This window comes from Diadema setosum, chromosome 4 (genome assembly GCF_964275005.1).
Source record: "Diadema setosum chromosome 4, eeDiaSeto1, whole genome shotgun sequence".
NCBI lineage: Eukaryota > Metazoa > Echinodermata > Echinoidea > Diadematoida > Diadematidae > Diadema > Diadema setosum.
This window is the reverse complement of record NC_092688.1, coordinates 28,510,076-28,535,333: the sequence shown is the minus strand read 5'-3', so window position 1 is coordinate 28,535,333 and position 25,258 is coordinate 28,510,076. Positions and strand designations below refer to the sequence as shown.

At 39.8% G+C, this 25,258-nt stretch overlaps 1 protein-coding gene across 1 annotated transcript in view; it reads left to right on the top strand.

The window, feature by feature from the left end:
* The first annotated feature begins 23,573 nt into the window (after positions 1-23,573).
* LOC140227778 (glutathione hydrolase 1 proenzyme-like) overlaps positions 23,574-25,258 on the top strand; it is a 62,213-nt gene continuing 60,528 nt past the window's right edge. Inside the window, exons 1-2 of the mRNA XM_072308175.1 lie at positions 23,574-23,593; positions 24,489-24,674. Coding sequence (XP_072164276.1) covers positions 23,574-23,593; positions 24,489-24,674 — 206 coding nt within the window. The remainder of the gene's footprint in view (positions 23,594-24,488; positions 24,675-25,258) is intronic.

Here is a 25,258-nt window from a genome sequence, read left to right as displayed (position 1 = left end):
CCAATGCTCTTGGTAAGGCATCTGGATCACGCTAGACTCTTGATGCAATTTCTAAGGATGTACCTGTCATGTCTGTGGACTTCATATTTTTTGCCATACCATGAGTCTACTTGGGTCAAGCACAGCCATGTTACAGCTTCTTCATGGGCATACCCATTGCTGATTACTCAAGCCTGAATGAACTAGCTTGGAATCCTATTGTGACCATCCACTGAAGCAGTTACACTGTACTGAGACAATGGAGTCAATCAAGTATTCAACCCCTGTTCTGCTCCTTGGCAGGCTTGTGCCGAAAGGGTGGGTTGGGTGGTGGCGCGTCGCGTTAATGGGAACACCACCCTTCGTCCAAACCCCCCCCCCCCGGTTTTGCCGAAAGGGTGCGTTGGGAGCGTTGGGTCGCGTCGCGTTGACTGGAACCCCACACTTCGTCCAAAGCCCCCCCCCCCCGGTTTTGCCGAAAGGGTGCGTTGGTACTTTTTTCTCATGTAATATTAAAAGACGAGTTTTAACAACCGTTTCAACTTAGAGGCTATCGTCCGGATCGGTTTACACTCTATTACCACTTGGTCTACAGCCAGTTGGTCTAATAGACTGTTTAATATCAGTTGGTCTAATAACCAGTTGGTCTAGTCATCATTTCGTCCAATTACTGTTTGGTCTAATTGTTATTTGGTTTAATTACTATTTGGTCTACACTCAACTCGTCTAATAATAGCCATTTGGTCTATTTTTTGTCTAACACCAATTTATATCATCAAATACCGATTTGGTCTATTATGAGTTGGTCTAATTCCATTTCGTCTAATCATCAATTGGTCTTAAGAAAAACCGAATTTGTCCAATATAAATTTGGTGTACACATCATTAATTTTGGTCCATTGCCCAGTTGGTCTAGCCATGGAGCTACCAACCCCTAGCCTCTATCATCATTTAGTCTACACCCATTTAGTCTAATAACCATTGATCTTATTGTCATTTGGTCTAATAGCCAGCCTCCTGGTCTAATCAGGTACCATTTGGTCCAATCATCGTTTCGTCTATATGACCAACTGGGCTATTTTTTTTTTTTTTTTTTTGGGGGGGAGCCTTTTTCTTGATGTGTACACCAAATTTATATTGGACAAATTTGGTTTTATTTTAGACCATTTGATGATTAGACGAAATGGAATTAGACCAACTCATAATAGACTAAAAATAGACCAAATGGTTATTATTAGACGAATTGACTGTAGACCAAATAGTAATTAAACCAAATAACAATTAGACCAAACAGTAATTGGACGAAATGATGACTAGACCAACTGGTTATTAGACCAACTGATATTAAACAGTCTATTAGACCAACTGGCTGTAGACCAAGTGGTATTAGAGTGTAAACCGATCCGGACGATAGCCTCTTTGAAATGGTTGTTTGAAGGTTAAATATAAATTCAAAACTCGTCTTTTAATATTACATGAGAAAAAGTACCAACGCACCCTTTCGGCAAAACCGGGGGGGGGGGGGGGGAGGCTTTGGACAAAGGGTGGGGTTCCAGTCAACGCGACGCGACTCAACGCTCCCAATGCACCCTTTCGGCAAAACCGGGAAGGGGGGGGGGGGGGCTTTGGACGAAGGGTGGTATTCCCATTAACGCGACGCGCCATCACCCAACCCACCCTTTCGGCACAAGCCTCCTTGGCATGTACCTGCTGAATGGGTGTACTTCAGAATGCTGGTCTCAACTGAGACAATCCCAGTACACTCTTACACCAGTGAAGTGGACACATTCTCAGCAGTGAAACTTACAAGTAAATTCTGCGGCGGTCAGATTAACTACTACCCCAAGTCTGATGCTTGTTTCCGAATATCCATTCTTCGTGATGCGACATCAATCCTAACCCTGGGCCTGTTGAGGATTTGTGCAGAGGTCAAGGCACGCAAACTAAAGACATCAGATAGCATGTTACGTATACTTATCCCAGGCAGAAGCTGTATGATATCGACCTCAAAGAGACATGTCATCAATGGCTTCCCCCTACATTATGGAGAACTCTCACTTCTCTTGGAATCTCGTACGAAAAGAAAACGAGACGTGGGATAACGCGGAAAGCAGCAACACCCATTACTCAATCTTCTGTCATACATGTAGCGTCTGAAGAGAGCAGCATTTCAACTGCACAATGTATTCCTCTACCATACTTGCCATGCTGCCACAAGGTAAAACCACCCCCAGCATCCATGATGCCCTCACCTTGCACGTCAGCCCAAAAGCCCAGTCTTGGCTTGTGGAATGCACGGTCGCTGAACAACAAAGTGGACATGTTCTGTTATGTGGTGATGGAGAGAAAACTTGATATTATTGTCATCACAGAAACAAGGATGTCATGGGATCATCGAGATGACCACACCATTGCAGAAATACTGAATGCACTACCCGATTATAGGCTGCACCATGTGCCAAGAAAAACCAGGAAAGGAGGTGGCCTTGTTATTTGCCTCCGTAAGTCCTTCAAAGTTGTTTTCAACAAATCCAAAGTATTCGAGTCTTTTGAAATTATGGATTTGACATTTACCTGCTCGTTAACGTGTTCATCTGTGCGTCTGGTAGTGATTTATAGGCCGCAAATGACAGCAAACAGATGCTCCACAATTACTAACTTTTTTTCATGAGTTTTCAACACTCCTTGAAGAGGTGGCCACTTACCCTGGTCACGTTATGGTGTGTGGGGTTTTTAACATTCATGTTGATGACATCACAAGTCGCAGCACTATACTTCTTGATGATCTTGCTACGTCATTCAACCTCAACCAACAATTTTAGATCTCCAACCCATGGTGCAGGCCATACATTGGATCTGATCCTGATACGTGCTTTGGATGATTTTGTTGTGGATGACAGTGTCACCGTCTCTAATACCTTGCCTTCTGATCATGCTTTGGTTGAATGTAAGCTGAACATTTTCAGGCCTCCGGCAGGGAAGATTGTCATAAAGACGGGCAAGCTTCGTGACATAGATTTGGAGGCATTTCGCCGCGCCATTACAAAATCTGCACTGTTTCTTGCTCCATCCTCTGATCTAGCCGAACTAGTAAAACAGTATGAGGATGTCCTTAGTGATCTGCTGAACAAGCATTCACCTGAGATAGTACAAACAATTACTGCTCGTCCACATGCTCCTTAGTATGACGATTCTCTCCGTGCAGCAAAGAAGGAACTTCGGAGCTGGGAACGGCTTAGAAATTCTCAGAATCTTGAAGTGTACAAACAAGTTTTTCGAGATCAGCGAGTTAGATACAAGGCTTTGTTGAACAAGAGAAGACGTGAATATCACAAGTAATCCTTCGAAGATTGCAACACTCGGCAAATGTTTCAAAAGTTCAGCAAACTTTCCTCGTCATCGTCCGACAAGGTTCTTCCATCCAAGTATGGTGGTGATTTACTTCACTTGGCTAACCAGTTTGTGCAATTCTTCTCTGAGAAAATTCAAAACATAAAGAATGAATTGGCAAAAATATCAAACAACCAGTCATCACTTTCATTTCCTTGTACGTCACCACGTCCAAATAGCATCCATGCGACAGCCTACGGACCAACCTTTGCAGAATTTCAACCAGTCACCGAGACAGCGGTAACGGAACTGGTGTTGGCTTCACCATCGTCGTCTTGCAACCAGGATCCAATACCCACATGGCTGTTGAAGAAATGTGTTAATGAGCTGACTCCAGTACTCACACGCATTATCAACCTTTCTCTGATGAGCGGCTGTTTTCCAGATTCCTTCAAGCATGCACAAGTTGATCCTCTCATTAAAAAACCAGGTTTACATTCAGAAGTATTGGGAAATTACAGACCAATAGCAAAGCTTAAATTTGTTGCAAAGTTGGTAGAGCGAGCATGTGCTAATCAGATACATGCATATCTGGAATCAAATGAAATGTATGGAAGAGCACAATCAGCATACAGGAGAAATCACAGTGTTGAGACAGCTATGATACGTGTTTTTAATGACCTACTTCTTGCAGCAGACAGGGGCCAGGAGACACTGTTAGTGATGCTAGATTACTCGTCTGCATTTGACACTATTGACATCATGCTCCGCCGTCTGTCATCAACTTATGGAATTGTTGGTACTGCATTTGATTGGTTTCAGTCTTACTTTAGCAACCGAACGCAGAGTTTCTCAATCAATGGTACTGCATCTGCCCCTTATGTTCTCAAACAAGGGGTTCCTCAGGGTTCTGTCTTAGGACCACTGTGTTTCATAATGTACACAGCTCCCTTAGAGGATGTAATTGGCAAGTGTGGCATAAGTAAAATTACATATGCTGATGATACTCAGATTTATCTTTCATTGCCAAAAAGCATTAATTCTGATGTAGCAGTTGGTCAGATTGAATTATGCTTAGGTAAAATTCAAGATTGGTCTCTGCAAAATGTTTTGAAATTAAATCTTGAGAAAACTGAAGTTTTGCATGTAAGATCTCGTAACAAATCCTCAACAACTTTGTCCGTCAATGTTTGCGACACTCCTGTGCTGCCAATTTCTAAGTCACGTGACCTTGGTGTCATTATCCAAGATGATCTTCGTTTGAAAACTCACATCATTAACATATGCAAATCTGCAGCAATAGGTCTACACAGGATTGGAAAATTGAGACACGTTCTCGATAAAGCAACTACAGAAAAACTGGTTCATGCGTTTATTTTTAGTCATTTGGATAAAATAATGGTTTGCTCATTGGAGTTCCAGACTCTCATCTGAAAGGACTCCAACGGATACAAAATTCAGCCGCAAGGCTTGTGACACGCAAAAGGAAATTTGATCATATAACTCCCATTCTTCGTAGTCTTCATTGGTTGCCCATAAGAGCTCGTATCAGGTTTAAGATCTTGATCCTTGTATTCAAATGTTTTCATGGAAATGACCCTGCATATCTCAGTGAACTCATCAAGCCATATCATCCTGGTCGTAATCTGCGCTCAAAATCAAAAAATCTCCTCTCTGACATAAGTGTCAAATCCAAGACATATGGTGATAGGGCTTTTGAAAAAATGGCACCCTCATTATGGTATAATCTCCCTCTTAGTGTTAGATGCATTACAGATTTTGATAAATTCAAATTTGTGTTAAAAACTCACTTTTTTGACAATTGTTGATTACAATGTCATGTTTGAATAGAGAAATATGTGATAGATTTTGTTTCATTAATTTTGTACACGCATAGAGACTATCTTATGGTATTATGCGAATCTAAGAACTGACTATTATTATTATTGTTATAAACGACCATCTTTGTACATATTGCACATCACTGTCTGCTTTGGAGTTCTTCAAAGTGTCATCGTGTGGTTGTTGAGCGTGAAAGGTACGCCAGTGTGCTGAGAATGCGGCATTGCTGAAAACCATCCAGTTACAGTACTACTAATATTGCTGCATTCACTCAACCCACATGTCTATGAAGGTGAACTTGTCCTTTAATAAACGCATTTCATCCCACAATCAAACTCACATTTGAGACATCCACTTCTCAGTATCCTTTCTGAGACATCTTGATTTATATAAAAAGATAGAACATTCCACACTACCCTCTACTCTAAGCCCACTGAAAGTCATGCTTATTTAATCACTGAATCTTGTCACCCCTCCCACACTTTCAAGAGTATCACATACAGCCAAGCGTTATACGCATTCAAAGAATCTGCTCAGAAGAGGCAAATGCCTCACAGGGAATAGCACAACTACAGGGACACCCATCACAGCGCCATTCAAGGAAAAAAACAACAACAGATGTCCAGAAAGCTGTAGATAAAGCTTATACCGTCCCCCGAGAAAACCTTTTGAAATACAAAGTTATAAAGCCACTGAAGAGACCCTTTGTTGTATCGTTTAACCCAAATAATAGGAATAAAAAAAAATAACTTTCTCATGTTAGGCGTGGATACATCCCAATTTTGCATCAGTCAGAGGACATGAAGCAAGTACTTCCCGAGGCCCTAATTGCATCTTTTCGCCCCAGCCGACCTCTCAAAGAGATGCTGGTCTCCGCCAAAGTGCACGACGAAGCGGACACACATGTAAACAGACCAAGGGGATCAAACAAATGCAACGCCAAAATGCTGCATCTGTCCACTGATGGAGAACACAATCAAATTCTCCAGCACCGTTAGTTGCGAGCAATTTCACATACTGCAACATCTTGACTGAAGATCATGTTACGTAATTTACTTGAGCACATGCGCCCGATGCCATAAAATATATGTCATCAGAAAACTACTACAACGCTATACACACGCAGGAACAACACCCGCTCAGACATCCGCAAATATAACAGAGATAAACGTAAACAAATCTCGGTAGCAGAACATTCAGCAGACATGAACACACTGTAGGCGTTTTCACATCAGCCCGATAAAAATCCAAGCTCGAGATATTTTTCGCGATCGCAAATTAGTGCGCTATTTCAGCATCAGCCCGAAGAGAATTAGACCGATTTTTTTTTTTTTTTTTCGAGCTAACTCAACAGCTGAGCATGCGCAAACAGTGTCGGGTATACCAGTAGAGTGCATGCTGTCAAAAAAAAAAAAAATTACCTGCGTAATCGCCATTTTTGTGTGCGGGTTGCCTCAACCGATTGATCGATTACACTACACGCACGTTTTGTTTATTAGCTGTTCCGATCTCGCTGATTTCCTGCTCTAGATTTGTTCAGTTTTGAGTTTTATTTTATTCATGTATCGGTCCTGGAAGTTGACGAAACCCTGCTTAATATTATGATGTGAAAGAGAAGACGCCGTGAAGAGAGGAACCGTGAACGATTCTTCGAATTTCTTCGAGAAGGAACCGTTCATTTCTTCTGCTCACTGCCATGGTGTTCACATTATTTCCAGCGGGAGAACTGCGATTTCCCCGTCTCGTGTAATCTCGCCTAATATTATCAGTTCACCGTTAGCTCGGTGACACACTAGGTCATTTCACATCAGCCCGATGTTTCGAAATAGCGCGCTATTTTCTGACTTGGGAAATTAACCCGATTACGAAATAGTGCGCTATTTGATAATGTGAACACAAATCAGCGCGCTAATTGTATCGCTCTGATCGAGAAAATTTCTCGAGTCCAACTCGGGAAATTTCTGAAATAGCGGGATAATTGGAGAACTAGCGCGCTACTTGATAATTGTGATATCGCCTCAAGAAATTAGCGCGATGCATCCCATCATGCCTAGCGTGTGTGAACCGAAAGCCCGCGCTCTACCGGTATACCCGACAATGTTTGCACATGCTTAGCTGTCGAATTAGCTCGATAACATTTCGGGCTAATTCTCTTCGGGCTCATGTGAATAGGAAATGAAATAGCGCGCTAATTTGCGATCGCGAAAAATACCTCGAGCTTGGATTTTTATCGGGCTGATGTGAAAACGCCTATTGGTACACAAAAAACGCCCTTTCTTTTTTTCTCAATTGGTTAGGCACTTCACTCGTTTTCAAAGCAGCATGATGTATATGCATGCCCAAAATGTATGGAAATCACGTTCAAACAAAGAATGAACTTGCGCAGAGCATGTGACAAGAATGATCTGTTAAGGCCGTGTCACACCTTTCCGGGCAAGCTACGCGGGCTTGTGGCGAGGAGGTAGTTTCCAGCACGTAGATTTTCCGCGGGCGAACAAGAATGTTTGCAATTTTCGCACTTGTTTCTTACCTACTAGACGCGTGCTACTTAGCTTCTACTTGCGTGCATTCCGTGTGACCTGCGTGAGAGCTTTGAAACCGATCCCTTTTCTGTTACGAGCGACTTATGGGTACTGAGAAGTACCTGCGTTGGAGTTGCCGGCGAGGTGCTGCCGGTAAGGGTCTCCTACTGGTGTTCTGCGTGTACCTCTGCGAGCGAACCCCCACGACTCACTCGGAACAAGTTTTGAGCATGCTCAAGGCCTTGTCATACCGTATCTGGGGAAGTTTTGCGGCTTGACTTGTGGGAAAAAAATTTGCTACCCGGAGCTCTCCGCAGTTGGTCCGCACCTGACAGTACCTAGCGCGTATCTCGCCTGTAGTTGCCCGGAGGTGCTCACGCAAGTCCGATTTAACCGCAGCCAAGTTTTGAGCATGACCAAAACTTTTTCCGGGAGAGTCGCGGGGATGCCCGGAGAGGTCCACGCAGAACGCCAGTGGGAGGCCCTTAGCGGCAACACTTCGCAGGCAACTCCCACTCAGGTACTTTGCAGGGATACCCGTATGCAGCCAAAATAATGACATTCCGTGGGACTTCTGCCATTCCTTCAGAGGAATTCCTTCACTGAGTTGTCAGCCCCCACGCGACTGGTACAAAGGTCACACAGTATAACCGCAAGTAGAATTTAAGTAGAACGCGTCAAACAAGTAAGACACATGCACTTACTCACCCAAATCCTTGTTCGCCCTCAGAAATTTCCGGTATGCTGGAAAATCCCTACACGCAACAAGCCTGCATATATAGCTTGCCCGGAAAGGTGTGACAGGGCCTAAACATGGTTGCGGGTAAAAAGATTTGCGTGCACACCTCCGGGTGACTACGGGTGAGATACGTGCCAGGTACTGTCATGTGCGGCTCATTCCGGGGATCTCCGGGCAGTAAAAATTGTTCTTCATAAGTCGCACGCAAGGCTTGCCCGGAAAGGCGTGACACGGCCTTTAACTGACACTTCTGTAGTCATTCATTTCATTGTATTTGTGTTGAATGCATAAACAAACTTTTTTTTTTCTACCAACATTGCTAAAATACCAAGCTTGCTGCTAGGTGGATGAGCTAGTAAGCACCATTTACAAGGGTACACGAATAATGCTTACCTCGGTGAATTCAAAAACAAACATGCCTAATTGTACAAAGCAGCTTTTTCTGTCCATGCGCAAAGTAGAACTGTCGAACTGTCGCGGGCACTGAAGTACCACTTTCAACAATGATTGATATACTGTAAAAAAAACCAAAACACTAATTCAATGTATACAACAGGGGTACAGAAGAACTACAAAATAGCGTAACTATATTTTTTTCAACAAGTGGCGCACTTCACTATTAACAAGTAGACAACAACTTAGCCCTGTACACGTGTACCAGCATTAAGTCCTATGTCACATATAAGGGGGAATAATAAGCGGGACAGCTATATGTCCTTCAATTGTAACTGTCCTCCTAATGTACATTTTTTTTTTCACATGAGATGTCCTGCTATTGTACCATGTAGGAATATATATATATATATATATATATATATATATATATATATATATATATATATAGGTGTGATAGAAGAATGACTCGCAGACGTTGCAGTAATGTTCACTATAGCCTTTTATTCTCCCGAGCTTTTGTGTTTACGTCCCAAGTCCTTTAAAAAGGCTGGTAACTCGGTCGAAAGCTCGAGAGAATAAAAGGCTATAAATAGTGAACATTATACTGCAACGTCTGCGAGTCATTCCTCTGCCACACCTATACATAGAGATAATTCAGCACCCACAACGGACGAGGCCAAGCCCGCTTCACCTTTATACTTACTCTTCTGGCATTTGGCCCGCAACTCGGAATTTCAACCAAGATCCGTGTGGGAATGGACGGCAGAATGTTCACCAGCCAAACCATCGGAATGGGACATAACACTACCAGCAACCACCACTCCAGCAACGACAGCAACATTAACAGCACGATTACAATCAACGACAGCAGCATCAACAACAACGACATCAACAATCTCGGTGACAGCAATGGCACAACATGCAGCTCAACCTCTCACATCGAGGATCTCAAACATTTAGTTCGATGTGTCCGCAAACAGACAGAATCACTCCATCGCCTCAAGTTACACCAAAAAATCTTCTTATGTACCGTGACAGAGACGTAGTACCAAAAGGACTCTTGAAAAAAAAAAAAAGAAAACTTGTTCTTTTGAGCACACTGAGAGCATGGAAAAGAAATGGAACTTAGTTCTTTGGCGTGCATCCTGCCAACTTCGAGATATCACAATTGACCTCTTAGAACAGAGAAGAAAACTCTCTAAAGGAGGCTAAAAAGGCGTTATTTGCTAAGACCACTTCCGAGAAATACCATAAGATAATGAATTCTATCCATGGTCATGTCGTAGATAAGTTACGTGTCATGAGTGAAATACAGAAAGACAAACTGTGCAATGAGGTTAAAAAGCACACGCGGTCCTCACATTGCGGAGACAAAGATAGTCTAGCGGGCGACGTATTTTTAGCCTAACTCAGTTCTTGATTGCCAGTCAATAGAGGGCGCGACTTAGGAGAGCTGCCAGCCGGTGTGGTAGTCGATCGAGTCGATCGACTAAAAATAAGTCTAGTAAAGCGGGGTTCCCACTATCGTAAGATCTATTACGAACGCCACGATTGGACATTCGTAACTGATCGTGGAAGTTTCGTTGAACTCGTCTGAAATTTCACGTTTGGATACGAGGTTATTCGAATCCATACGTGTTGCTTCGCTTGGATGCTATATGGTCACGATTGGTCTATTTCAAACAATACGATCTGTCAAGATCTGGTCTCCCGTTCAAGTACGATCCAGTAGGATTGCCCGGATTGAGTGCATGATTGGTTCCGATCTACCACTATCATTACGATCGGGATCCCCGCTTTGGTGCGTGCAGCTAGGTTCTGATACGTTCCAATACGAATACCGCGAACCAATGCGGGCTGTTGAGATATTATAAGATACGATATCTTTCACGATCGGGATCAAAAGCGACCCCATTTAAGGTGCGATTGGACCCGAATGGGAATATTATAGTCCGGCTGACGATGGACTTCATTATTTCCTCAAATTCTGCAGAGTGATTACGCCTACTATCCACAACCATTGATAATGGCAAGGGTTAACAGGTTGAGGATGATGAGAACGTGACCTTTGCAGTATTGCGAATGACGATTACATTATCATCAGATAGAAAGCATCGCCTAGGCCAGCCACAACTTCAGATAGTTCCTCTTCTAGATTAAACTAAAGAAATAAATAGATCATTGAATCGACGTGCTCATCCTCCCCCCACCAAAAAAAAAAAAATACACAAAATCAGATCATCACCCCATCCTCTCCAGAAAAAAAAAAAGATCAAGACAAATGTTTTCACCTTTCTTTGAAATGCATGAAGAAAATATGATGAAATTGAAGCTAAGAAAGAGGATGGGATCTTTTTGAATAGTAATATATGTGTTAGGTATGCGCTCAATATAAGAAAGTTGGCCGAACTGATAGCATTGCTTGTGTGTTTTATTTTATATTCGCATAGTATGTATCATATGCATTTTTATTTTCAAAATCTCATGGGGTATTGAAAGTTTGGTTGGTCTGGCTTGATTTACTGTTTTATTTAACAGTGTTTAACAAAACCGACTTACACACACAACAGAAAGGTAACTACCCTAAAATAATGTCACTTTTTAACTAAAAAGAATAATAAGCAAAATTATTTCGCAGGTGTATTGCTACACTTATCGATTAACTTCTATGTGAAAAATAATGACAGTAATCTTTATAGTCATGCACGAGTGATCTTACATCCACGACGATGGTCACTTTTAAAAGTCACAAAAGTTACTTTGTGGGGTATGTGGAACATTCTGCTTCTGGTGGATGTTTCAGTGGTATTTTATTTCATATTTCATTGTGCCACCCCTCCCTTATTCAACCTCGCGGAATACAAAATATATACGATTTGCGAGTAAAATAAGGGTAAATGTGCAAATTAAGCAGAAGGAATGTGAAAAAGGCGATCCCGATCTACACAATAGAAGCACAATTAGATCAGATTTGCTGCGTTTTAATACAATCCAAGATACAATCTGACGCGATGCTCACGATCAAAAATTAATCGTGTTAATCGTAGAAAATTTTTGAACCGTCAATATAAACATATCGCTTCAATCAAATTGTAAATCAAAATTTCCGACTGTTACGGTTACCTCATAGCAATGACGGTTACCATGGTAACAGCTATTTTTACAACGAAAATGATTTTTTTTTCGTCAAAAAGCATGAAAACATGAAAAATTTGAGTTGCATACTCATTACAAATTACTATGAAATTTATCAGCTTTTTTTCTCTGTGTTCATGCCACATCATTATCGTTGCTATGGCAACAACATGATTTTTTTTTTCCTAGGAAGGAGAAGTATGTCATTAAAAGGGAAATGAATAAATAAATATATAATCAATTTTTGTAGAATTTATTTTTTTTTTCCGGCTCCTTTTTCTATTTTGGGAATGCTGAAAAGGAATCACCTGTGATGTCTTAAGCCGTTGCCATGGCAACAAATCATTTTCTTTAAAAGAACAAGTGTTCTTCATTAAACATCATAAAAACATGTTGTTAAGGCCATAATATGCCAATATGTACATTTCTCTTCAATTTATTAAAAGCAATCCCTTTTTCCAATTTCATTTATACCTCATAGCAATGACAGTTGCCATGGCAACAATTCTTAAAAAGAAAATACTGATATTTTAGTGAAAAAATTGAAAACATGACGAGATCGAGGAACATTTTCATTACAAATTACTATCAGCTTATTGTTTTCACAACGTTAATTCCACATCATTTTGTTGCTATAGCAATAACATTTGAAAAAAAAAAGTTTTTTTTTTTTTCAAGGATGAAAGTTCTATTGCAATCTGTTGAAAATTGCTGTAGGGGAGGTATCATATAGTCATTTAAAGTTTACAACTGTGACCGTGCATCACAAAAAGAACAAAAAGTCGCACCCCTTGCTTTTATGTGAGGACTCAAAAAAAAAATGAAATGGGTCAACCTAGTCAATACTGAATTTTTCATAAGAGCTATCCTTCTACATTATTCTTTAGTTTGGGATCATAACATTGATGAGAAAGTGTGTTTTCAGCAGTTTTTCTACAACCCTTTCATGGGGGAGAATAGAAAGATCGGGTATGTCTTAGAGTCTCCCTTTCATTGTTTGAAATGCTTTACGCACTCTTCACTTTCAAGTCTAATAACTTTTGAAAAGATAATTCTACTGCTTTGAAAGTTGGCACTAATCATGGGCAGAATGCGTTAACAGAACATGCTCAATTTCAGCTTAATCTGATAATCCCTTCATTATTGTTGCTCCAGTAGTTTACATCCTGTGTTTTGTCCCTTTCATTGCACAGCTATCACGGCTTGGTAAAGATTAGGCGCTTGAATAGAGCTTGTACTTCAGAGCCTCTTTTCTCCGTTCACACTTTTCCAGAGTGTGTGCTTTCTTCCTAGTATTTAGATAGGTTAAGGGAGTCCACTTGAATTGAGTTATACATCATTTTGAAGCTTAGAGTCTGCCCTTAACTAAAATTCCATGTCTGGCGACTTTTTGTTGGTTTTGTGATGCAGGGTCACAAATGTCTTGGAGGCATCAATGCTGAAACAGAGTACATCATGACGAGAAAATTTGAACTTTTGGGGAGGTTTTTTACACATTTGAATTACTTGTTATTTGTATTTTTATTTCCCTAGGTGTTTCTATGGTAAAAAAAAAAAAAATCTATATTCCTCAACATGTTGTTGCTATAGGCACAGAAATGATGTTCCATGAACAGAATAATGTATTGCTAATAGTCTTGCTCATTTGTACTTCAAATACTTCAAAATCTTCAAAATCTTCAAAATCTAGCCATAATTTCAAGATTTTTCTCTAGAAGATTTTTTTTTGTCGAAAAAAATTGATGCATTTCCATGGCAATCACGTTAAATATCAACCATTATGACGTATATTTAAGGTTTTGAAGGTGCAATTTGATCAGAAATTCAAGAAGCTGACTGAACTTTTATGTTTTTACTCATCTGTTTTTGTTCAGTATATTCTTTCCTTCCTTATCTAATGATTAACGATATTTTTTCTTTTAAAAGCAGTTTTTTTTTTCTCATGTTATTACTATAGCAACAAAGACGATGTAGGCGGATATAGTGAAAAAAAGAAGTGATAGTAATTTGTTATAAATATGCTACTCAATCTTGTCATTTTGTTTTCATGTTTCAGCATGAAAATATTTTCTTTAATAATTTGTTGTTACCATGGCAACTGTCATTGCTATGAGGTAACCATGAAATGGGAAAATGGGAAAATTTATGAAATCAAAGAAACATGTTTATGTTGACACATTTTGGAGCTAACAACATGTTTTCATGATGTTTAAAGAAAATAATCTGTTGCCATGGCAACGGCTGAGGACGTCATTTAGAAAAATGACCACAGGTGCATTTCCTGTTCAGCATCCCCAGAATAGATGAAAAAGCACAAAAAATTTAAACTTTACAGAATTGCTCATTTGTTTATTTTATTTTTTCTTTCCTTTTTAATGAAACAGTCCTGTCTATAAAAGGTTTTCCTCATCTTGTTGCCAAAGCAACGAAAATAATGTGGGATGAGCATAGTGAAAAAAAAGCTGATAGTCATAATAGAACCCTAATTGGTAATTAATAACTACTCAATCTTTTCATGTTTTCATGCGTTTTGATGAAAAAAATTATCATTTTCTTCTAAAAATAGCTGTTACCATGGCAAAAGTCATCGCTATGAGGTAGCTGTGACATTCGGAAATTGTGATTTTTAATATAATCAAAGAAATGTGTTTATATTGACATTTTTTTAGAAATTACAGTATGTTTTTAGAATGTTTAATGAAGAATACATGCTCTTTTAAAGAAGATAATTTGTTGCCATGGCAACGGCTAAAGATGTCATTTAGACTTATGGCAACAGGTGGATTCGTGTACGGCACTCCTGAAATAAGGGAAAGAGCACAAAAGATCTTAGTCTACAGAAATGTATGATAATATATAATGATTTCGTTCATTCTTGTTTTCCTTTTAATTGAAATACCTATTTTTTTTAAGGCAGCTTTTGTCATGTTGTTGCTATAGCAACGAAAAGAAAGTGAAATGAACATAGTGGGGAATAAAAACTGATAATCATGATAGTAGTTAGTAATTAACATTCCACTCGATCTTGTCATATTTTCTTGCTTTTGCATGAAAATATCACTATTTTCTTTAAGAATAGTTGTTACCATGGCGACCATCGTTGCTATGAGGAATCCATGGCATGATAAGAATTGTAATTTTTAATTTGATTAAAGAGATGTTTGTATTAACTTATTTTGGTGTTTACAGCATGTTTTTATGATGTTTAATGAAGAATACACGCTACTTTAAAGAAAATAATTTGTTGCCATGGCAACGGCTGAAGACGTCGGTTAGAAAAATGGCAATAGGTGGATTTGTGTTCAGCACCCCCAAAATAGGGGTAGTAGCACAAAAAAAAAATCAAAATCTACAGAAAATGTTAAGAACACCCATTATTAAGACAACACGCCTTCTACTAATTACGCAGTGAAAATTGAACAAAAACACGCACAAGTACCCTCCACACACGCACATACATGCACACACACATACACACACACAAACACTACCGGAATACAATCGAAGTTTGTAAATTGCATTATAAGTTTAAAAAAAAGTATTCTTTTTTTATCCTCTCCTCTGTATACCCCCATACTCCTCTGCAACATCATCAGGATGAACCGATGAACCATATGACGTAGAAACAATATTATTGCACTAAGAGGCCACCTAAAGGCAAAAAACAAAAACAAAAACACACACACTCACATAGAAATGCCGCTATGGCGACTGGTATGTCTCCGCCATAATGCATGGTTCTCCTCATAGGTTTATAGTACAATGTCTTGACGTGTGATGACAGTTTCACATAATACCTATCGGAAAAATATTAAAATGCCTGTTTGTCACAAAATTCGAAATGTGTTGAATGTTCACTTTCGTTGAACTAGGTTTAATTGGATGAATGGCTATATTGTCTAAGAGTGCGGGTATTTCGGGATTCGAGGATTTTTACTTAACTTATTGACCCTTCCATAAGTTTAAAGAAGAAGTGAAATTTACACTTTCATTTGACCTTTGAGCTTTTGACCTTTGACTTTATGGCAAGGTACTTCCAAAAGAATCTCTATTTGGTAATACTTGCATACACTAAGTTTCAGGAAAAATCCTGCAAGCATCGTATAGATAAGAGGAAAATAGTGAAATTTGGAGTTGACTTTGACCTTTGACCCATGACCCCTACATTCCCTACATAATTACTGCCAGTCAGTGCATGAACTAAGTTCCATGAAGATATCTTGAACCATGCGTGAGATACGGAGAAAAGGAGAAATTTTAACATTTTCACTTGCACTTTGACCTTTGACCTCGCGACACAAAACTCTCTCTGGAGAATCTTCACTTGGTAGTTCATGTATACACAAGGTTTCAAGAAAATACCTTCAGGTATTGCGTTGGTACGGGGGAAATAGTGAAATTTTGTGCATTTGACCTTGACCTTTTGACTTTGGACCTTGAGCATGTTTGCCCAAAAGTTGATGGGCATAACTTCACTAACTCATACATATAGATACCAAGTTTGTACCTCAAACGGTTTTTTAGTTGCGCTGTTCACAAAATTGATTACGGACGGACGGACGGACGGACGGACAACCCGAAAACATAATGCCTCCGGCGACACTTCGTGGTGGAGACATAAAAAACAAAACAAAATCACAACACCGAGACACAACCCTTTTTGAACCCGATTCCATCACATAGGGTGATGAAGTCAGTTTCGTCCAGAATATTGACACTTTTGTCAGAATTGCAACAATCTCAATATGTGATACACTGTAGTAATAATCTCTACCAATTTTGTTGTTGTTGTTGTTGTAGTTTACCTGACATGATATCTATGTGATTGTATGTTGCGGTTCTGAACATGCGTTTTAAATACAAGAAAAAGTTGTAAATAAAATGTTACGGTAACAAAACCAATTCCACCATAAATTGCTTTGTAAATGAATTGCACTGTAAGTCGCTATATTACGTTTCTCAATGTGCGATATCTAGAGTTTCTTCAAAGAAACAATTAATGTATTTGGGTTTGAATTTTATCATAAATTTTCGGACGAAATAAGTTCCCCAGAATATGGTGAAGTAAAGTAGTAAATTATCATAGCTCCACGGATGTACGCTTTTGAATAGGCGATAACAAGAGATAATCTCTTAAGAGATAATCTCCATTCGATGAATCATTTCATTAACGTGCCGAATTGACATTTCCCATTGGGTAGCACAAGGCAAGGATGACGAAAGCAGTTTCGCCCTTGATATTGGTACACTAACATTTATATCAGATTTGCACTCTTCTTAATCGATGGTAACAAATAACCTCCAATTAACATGAGATATGTAACGGTTCTGACGTCACCGTTTTCACCTTTTTCGTGTCTCATGTATGTGATTCCTCTAACCTATAACACGTGTCTCTTGATGGAAACTTCTTGATATCGCACATTGAGAAACGTGCAATAATTAACTGGTATGACAAGTTATAGGACTTTAGCATATTCTGGACCAAATCAATTTCGTAATGGTTGTCACCTTTTATTTACAATACAATACAATACAATACAATACAATACAATACAATACAATACAATACAATACAATATTGGTATTTATATAGCGCTCTTACCACGAGTGAACATGTATCACAGCGCTTCACAGTTATCCATCTTACACTGGGGGGGGGGGGGTAGGATAAAAAAATACAACAGAAAAAGAGAGAAAAAAGTACATAATGAATCCATCAGTTATTGAAAAGGAAAGTCTTCAACGATTCTCTGATACTTTGAGGGAGCTGATTCCATAGGCGTGGGGCAGCTGCTGAGAAGGATCTGTCTCCTGTCCGAGTAAGAATCCTAGGAACTCCTGAAGAAACTCCTGTGTCTTAAATCCACTCCTCGAGGAGGGTGGAGGTCTGTAGATGACAGCATAACATATTGACCGTGAGGGGTTGGTAACAGCAGCTAGTTCAAAGGTGTCGTGAGAAGACAAGATGTTGATGTTTGCAGTGGACAAGTTCAATGCAGTTTTGTAGATGACTGCTATCCCACCATGAGGGTCATTCCCACCACGGGCCACATTTAAGAATGTATAACCCGCTGGTGTGCACTCATCAATGACAACCGGATCAACACTATGCAACCAGGTCTCCGAAAGGAACATGACATCCACATTGTTATCAATAACATGCTCAAGCAGGAGGTTAGTTTTGTTCCTCACCGAATTGCAGTTCCATACTGGTAATTAAACATTCAATTTACAATCATGTTCCCGAGGTACACTCACAATGTTATTGCCACTGTCATTACGTACCTCATAGCGCCAAATCATATCAGTGAGATTTGATGCAGTGTATACACGAATCTGTCTCTGTTTTCGCCTTCTACCACGCTTGCCACGATGCTTCCTGCATCTTCTGTGATGACCAGCACTGTGTTTTGATTTCAAGAGCAGATTAACGGGGGCCTGCATGAGTTTGTCAACCTCTCTGCTATGAGGATTCAGGTGTAGAAGAAAATCTCTATATCTATCTCTTTACAACCTTCTCATGCATTTTAGCCTTCTAATCCAACGCACATTTCTCCTATCGATAAAACCTCTTGATATTGAACAATTCTAAGCAAAGTGTTATAACGAATTGATACATTACCTGAGCATATTCTCGGGGGAACAAATTTTCTCACCGTTTCCCCCCTTTTGATGCCCTTATTTACAATTTTCTCACGTACTTACAGCCCTTAAACCGAAGGAGATATCTCATGGAGGAAACTGCTTGATATCGCACATTAACAAGCATGCAATTCTTAGCAATATGGCATGAGTTCTTGCAACTCCCAACCATATTTAGGCCGGAATGATTCTGTCATCGCTGTTATAGTCTTTTTTCACGTGTTATTTACTGCTGCCTCGTGTATTTGAGCACTCGAATCAAAAGCCCATGTCTCTTAAGGTAACGAAAAACAAAAACAAAACTACAACGGTGACGAAATCGATTTATCCCTCAGCATGATTGGGTAATTAATCAAGTCGTAATACCACTTTACTTATCGAGAAGCTTAATCGACGCTTAATCGATTTTGTCACCGTTGACCTCCATTTTCGTCACCTAATTTACAAATGTGTCATTCGATGGCTCTTATCGAAAGCGCCTGTCCCACGGAAGACTTCTTAATAATTAGCACATTGAGAAATATGCAATTCTACGCAAGGCGGTCTAGCACTTTATGTATCGCCGAGGCATATCCTGGGCAGAATGATTTCGCAGCCTTTTTTTTTTTTTTCGTCACCCATCATTTACAACTGCCATGACTGTGTCATGTATTTAAAATGCACATTCAGGACTTTAACATAAATCTCTTTTCACTCGAGGTTATTTGTTATTACATACCTCACATATTATATCTTGTTCTCTGGTTTGTCAAGGACATTGAAAGTGATAAAGCACAATTCCATCATTAAAATCCCAGTCAAACTCTTTCCCTAGGGAAATAATCCAACTACATCACATTTGTCAGAAGCGTGTATTTTAAGGTCAACGGTCAACCACCAACTCCAACATTGTCGCCTGCTCTCCAGTGCTCTCGGAAGTCTGAAGTTGGAATTTCGTTACCCATTTGAAATGCCTATTCAGCACGTTAATCAAAGAATTTGTCAAATGGAGGTTATCTCTTGGTATTGCAAATAAAGAGTCGTATAACTATGAAGCTACAGCAACATTTCTGGATGAAAGTGATCTCGTCACCCTTACGTGAAGGATTTGAGTTCAAACAGGGTTATCTGTTATACACACATAACAAGATCTCAAAAGTAGACCCTCTCAACTAGACCCTTTCGATATTCCGAGAATGAAATAAGGCTCATAATTCCTAAAGTTTGTTGATCTAAAATAATATATGGGTTGTTATTCCCAAGGTGTGATGGCCTGAAAATGAAATTGCGTTCGTTTTTCCCAAGGTTCGTTAATCCGAAAATGGAAACAAAGTAATGCCCGGTATTCCAGTGATTCATTAATCCAAAAATGTAATAAGGTTTGTTAATCCCAGCATGAATAAGCCTCGTCAATCTCACAATGAAGGTTCGTTAATCCGAACTTGTATATCCATTCAAGTGGAGAAGCCGGGACTGTCGAGAAGGGGGGGGGGGGGGCGGGTCGACGTCGTTTCTGTAGTTTAGTTATATGAGGAGTGAAAGGGGCTGATAATGATATAGGGTGTACACAGTAGTCTTTCAGAGGGTATCATCAGTACACGCATGCGTGACTTCTTTTTTTTTTTTTTTTTTTGGGGGGGGGGGGGGCCGGGGGAAGCCCTTAGGTGGCCTCTTGTAATAATTGTTTCTATTGATACACCATGCATGGCTCATGATAATGATTTCATAGAGGACTATGCATGGGAGCATACGGCGGAGAGGGAGAAACTGTTCATGTTTCTATTAACAATGCAATTTGCAAATTTTACGATTGTATTTCAGTTCGCCAGTGAGTGTATCGGGGTATTTGTGTATTTTCCACATTTCTCTCTCTCTCTCTCTCTCTCTCTCTCTCTCTCTATTTTCGTTCAATTTTCACTGCGTAATATTATACCTTTTGTTATATGCAATCCAATTCATATTTTATTTCATTTTTCGAAAAGAACATAAACATTTCACTTTCTTTGGTACAGAGAATAAGGTTGCATAATCAAAACAAAGTAAATTGAGAAAAATGTAATTGTGGAACCTTGGAGTAACAATAACAAAAATATTGTAGTCTTCGGTCTCTAAAAGAAGGTCATTTCATTTTCGGAATTTGAACTTTATTTCGTTTTCGGATTGACGATCCTTCGAATACCTTCGACAAGGAAAATGAAAGAAAACAGTATTAATAAAATCCTGTCAAGAAAGATGGGAAGAGTTTATTTCTGACAGATCTAAACAAATAAGTATCTACGTAATCAGCAATAGCTTTCCTCTAAACGAGATGTTTCTGGTGAAAACGGTGCCAGACGCTTCAGTTGAGCCACACGGATCTTGACTGGCGCTTTGGACTCAGTCATAGATTTTGCGTGGTGCTCCCCACTTTCCTAACATGTCGGGTTTTTTTGTGCATCGTCCACATACTTGTTGGTGTTATTCAATTTAGCTTAACATTTTTTTCTACATAGACATGCATTCCGAATGGACAGAAATGTCCTCATCTACATAATGATTTGTGTAGAAAATATTCCGGAGTTCATCTCAGTAGAATTAGCTGTCGATAGCTGTGTTCAGACGAGGGAGTTTTGGTCGGAGTAACTTCGGAGGAAGGGTCAGAGGAAGCTTGGTCGGAGTAACTTCGGAGGAAAGGTCGGAGTAGTGCCCGTCTGAACAAGGTCGTGGTAACTTCCTCCGCTTGGAGGAACTTACCACGACCTCTTCCTCCGACCAAGATACTCCTGAGATTTCTCAGGAGTATCTCGCTACCACGACTAGCCGGTCGGAGTAAATTGCCCGTGTGGACAAGCCCTCGGAGCATCTATGAACTTACATACTCGGTAAAACTTACGGGGTCAAATTGCAATGTTGACATTTTGCGAGTACACGTGTGCGTGCAGTGCAATTCTAACCGAGCCGATCGCGACGAAGAAACTATGGAATATCATAGCGCTCAGAAACAAAAACAAAAAACAAAAACCAAAAAACAAAACAATCATATGGTCGACGTGCGCGGCGCTACCACTTCCGGAAGTTACACCGACCCTCCACGGTGATCCCCGCGAAGGCCGTGGTAAATTGATAGGAGCAGGGAAGTGGAAAGAGAGCACCTCCCTGGTCTTCCCACGACCGTCATGTGGACACAGGGTCGTGGTAAGATAAGTATGAATTCTAATTTTAATTGCCGCGCCATAAAATTTTACTTCGACTAGAAATACGTCTGAACATGGCTGATGTCTCAATGGCCGAGGCCTCTCGGGAGGTAGCTCTCGGTTTATCAATACCAATTAGATATATTTACATATATTTTGTTCTTTGGAGTGATGGAGTCAGTTTTATGCTTTCCCACCTGCTATGATGACGAATTCCAACGAACTTAAATGCTCTCGATGGGCATTCTAATTTGAATAATCTGAATACTCACATATTCCTGGAATATGTGAAAGAAGAGGAGACTGAAGTCCTTTTTATTGCAATTGTATGACTCTGCAGTACTGAACTAGCCATTTGGCCTTCTTGCTTACATACTGACCTGCTCACTTTGTCCCCTCTTCGAAGAATTAATGGTATTTTTTCCAGGATGTTTGTTGTCATCTATGCCATTTTGCATAAAGCGTCTAGGAGTCAATGAGGGTTGAATTTCCGTATGTTACACCTGTTCATACGTCCCTCTATTTCCTTGTCTTTTTTTCAGGCGTTAAAATATTACTTTTCCCCAACAACTATCATCTGTTTCTCTTGGCATGCTTCTGCCGAAGATCGCTGTCTCCGTTGTGCGTTTTTGTTTGCTATTTTGTCTTCTGTTTGTCAGTCTTGTCCATCCCGTTTTGTCCTATACATCCTTTTCTTCAGTAGTTGTTTTGTTGTCTAGTCTCGTTTCATGTTTGTTCGAGTCTATGAAAGTGTATTCATCTGTTAATCTAATAATTTTCAGTGGGCTTCCAGACTTCTTCCTTCCTTCTACAGTTATGTACTAATTCCATTACAGTACCACTTGCTTAACAACTACACCTGTGCAAAATTCATGCATGCTTTCCTCCTTTGTCTATCTATCTTTTGTCTTTATCTATGAACACCCAATCCTGCATTCATGTGGTGAAGCTGCTATGTCATCATCCTTGTTCATTGTGATTTGTTATGAATTTTGAAATTATTCTTATTACCTATCCCAATCACTATAAATTCTGTAAGTGTGTACCCAGTAAAACTAATTTACAGATGTTCAGTAATTGCAACCGTCTGAAAAATCATCTGGAGTTCTCCTTGAGCTCTATCACTAGTCCGATAAGTTTGTCATTGTAGAAAGACCAACAATATTCGAACAGAAAGAAAATATCCCTCCCCTAGAAGAAAAAAATGAATTAGGTTCTTATGGTCACTTACTTTATGCAAGAGAATCTACCCGAAGATTTCAATGAAAACTACATTTTAAAAGGTGTGTCTGATTACAGACAAACGGCAGAAAAGCTTTCTCTTGAAATTCGGATGTATTCTTATTTGCTTTAATTGGCACAAAGGAACAAAGGTGTCTATTCGTCTACAAACGTTTTCAATTCTCCTTGTTTCTCTTTTTGTATGACTGACGCACTCAAATTAATTTGTCTCAATCAGAGTCTAATATTACAAAGAAACGTCGCTTATGCCAAGTAAACGTGGAGATAGATACCATAGGTAAACATGCCTGGAATAAACATTGACACCCACCAGGTCACCTGCGGTACTGCTTATCTCGATTCGAGATTTCCTCTTACGACCGGCCGACTGAATCAACATAATGTCTTGTACGAGCAATGTACGATTCAGTACGATATCAACATTGCGTAAGATCGTATGTGTGGCAATTATTTAAACGCAAAATCAAACAGATCCGCCTCCTTCCTTGTCTATCTCCTTCGCATACAAACTTGCCCAAGCCCTAAAATTCAAGGTTTGTTGGATTGCTGATAGGTATTTGTGACAGAACTTTTGGCTACAAGACGCCTATTATGGCCGGACCGCTTGACTCGTAAGTAGAAAACATTACTTAATTATTTTTTGAAATACTCTTATGTTACATTCTTTTTCACTTCCAGTTGTCTGATTGTCCGTGTCGCGGAGCTCATTGTGGCATTGCATGTTTACGCATTTTCATACTGGTCGCAGTGCATTTTCACGACAGTTTGCTAAAATGAAAATTGTTGAAAAAAAAAATTAATATCCATCTTCATTGCGCTGTTATATTCTTGTATTGTCCTGCAATGTAATTTTATGGCAGGAATTGAGATCCTACCACGTCGATTTTGTTTGTTTTATTTCCATCTGAGAAGATGGCTGGATAGTCCATATTCAGCTGCATTATCTGGTCTTCCATGGGGTCCAGTTGGGTGTATAAGGCGGGACCACTTCATCGGGTTAAACACCCTGCTTTCGAGATGAATAAATGAAGCCGGATCTTTAACGTGCATGAGATGTGACTCTGTCACACATGGGGCGTCCATTTTATTTCCAATCCAATTTCCAATCCGAGAGTTTGCCTCTTACTAGAGGGGACGGTATGATTACACACAACATAGTTCAGTGGGACTCGAACCCGGGTCCTTTGGATCGTGAGGCAGACGCGCTCTCGACCGAACTAACTCACCGCCAAACCATCTTTAATCATAAACTTTAAGAAGTCATAGTTGAGGAATTGATCTTTGTTATACAACTGTAGCTGGAAATTATTCAGAGGGACTTGCAAGGGCTATTTCAACGTCGGGCGTTTATTCAAAATAGTGGGCGACTACAGCGAGAAATTATACGTGTTTGAATGTTTGCTTCGCTGAATACATGTCATCGTATATCGGTCTTACCGCAGTTCCTTCTTTCCCTTTCTAGTGCAATATTTTCATACTTTCTTGCTCTCAACTCGCACAACACAGGGTGAAGAAAAGGAAGCCACGGGAATTGGCGCTTGCCACACTAGCAATAATTTTGCTTGTTTTTACTGTGGTCGCCTGCCTTATATTTCCTTTGGTGATACAACCTGGACAGAAGAATGTATCTGGATACGTTTTTGAGCACGGAGCAGTAGCAGCAGACTCTGAGATATGCTCTGCAGTGGGCAGGTGAATTTCCCTACCGACGTACGATGGGGAACGGTCATTATTCTGACACTGACTATTATGCCAGATCGAGAAGGAACATGCTCTCCTCAATTATCCCATTTTACGTTTTGAAGTTATTGATAGAGATTAAACATCATGTTCACACAATAGTAGTCCAAGCTATATGAGGGAAATGTTTGAATAGAATCTTTCGTTTGTAATGGCATGCCAAGAAGCTATGTGAAGAGAAATCCTTAATATCTTTGGCCAATCATGTATATACACAGATCGTTGGTTTGGGGAATTGGAAATGGGGTATTATATTAACGGTGGAATTTGGATGGCTTGTCGGATGTAAATATGCACATTGTCATAATCCATACCAACCACTGTAGGACCCTACTATACGCAAACCAACCAACCTATTCTATTCACAAGAGACATAAAAAAAAATCAAAAGCAGACGACTTTGAATTACCTATTGACGGCACCATAAATATATATGTTAATATACAAGCCGATTAACCCCGCCCTATTAGATAAAAGAAATTTCAAAGTGTAAATGATAATTAACCAAAAGTAGCGATGTATAGCAAAGAAAATAT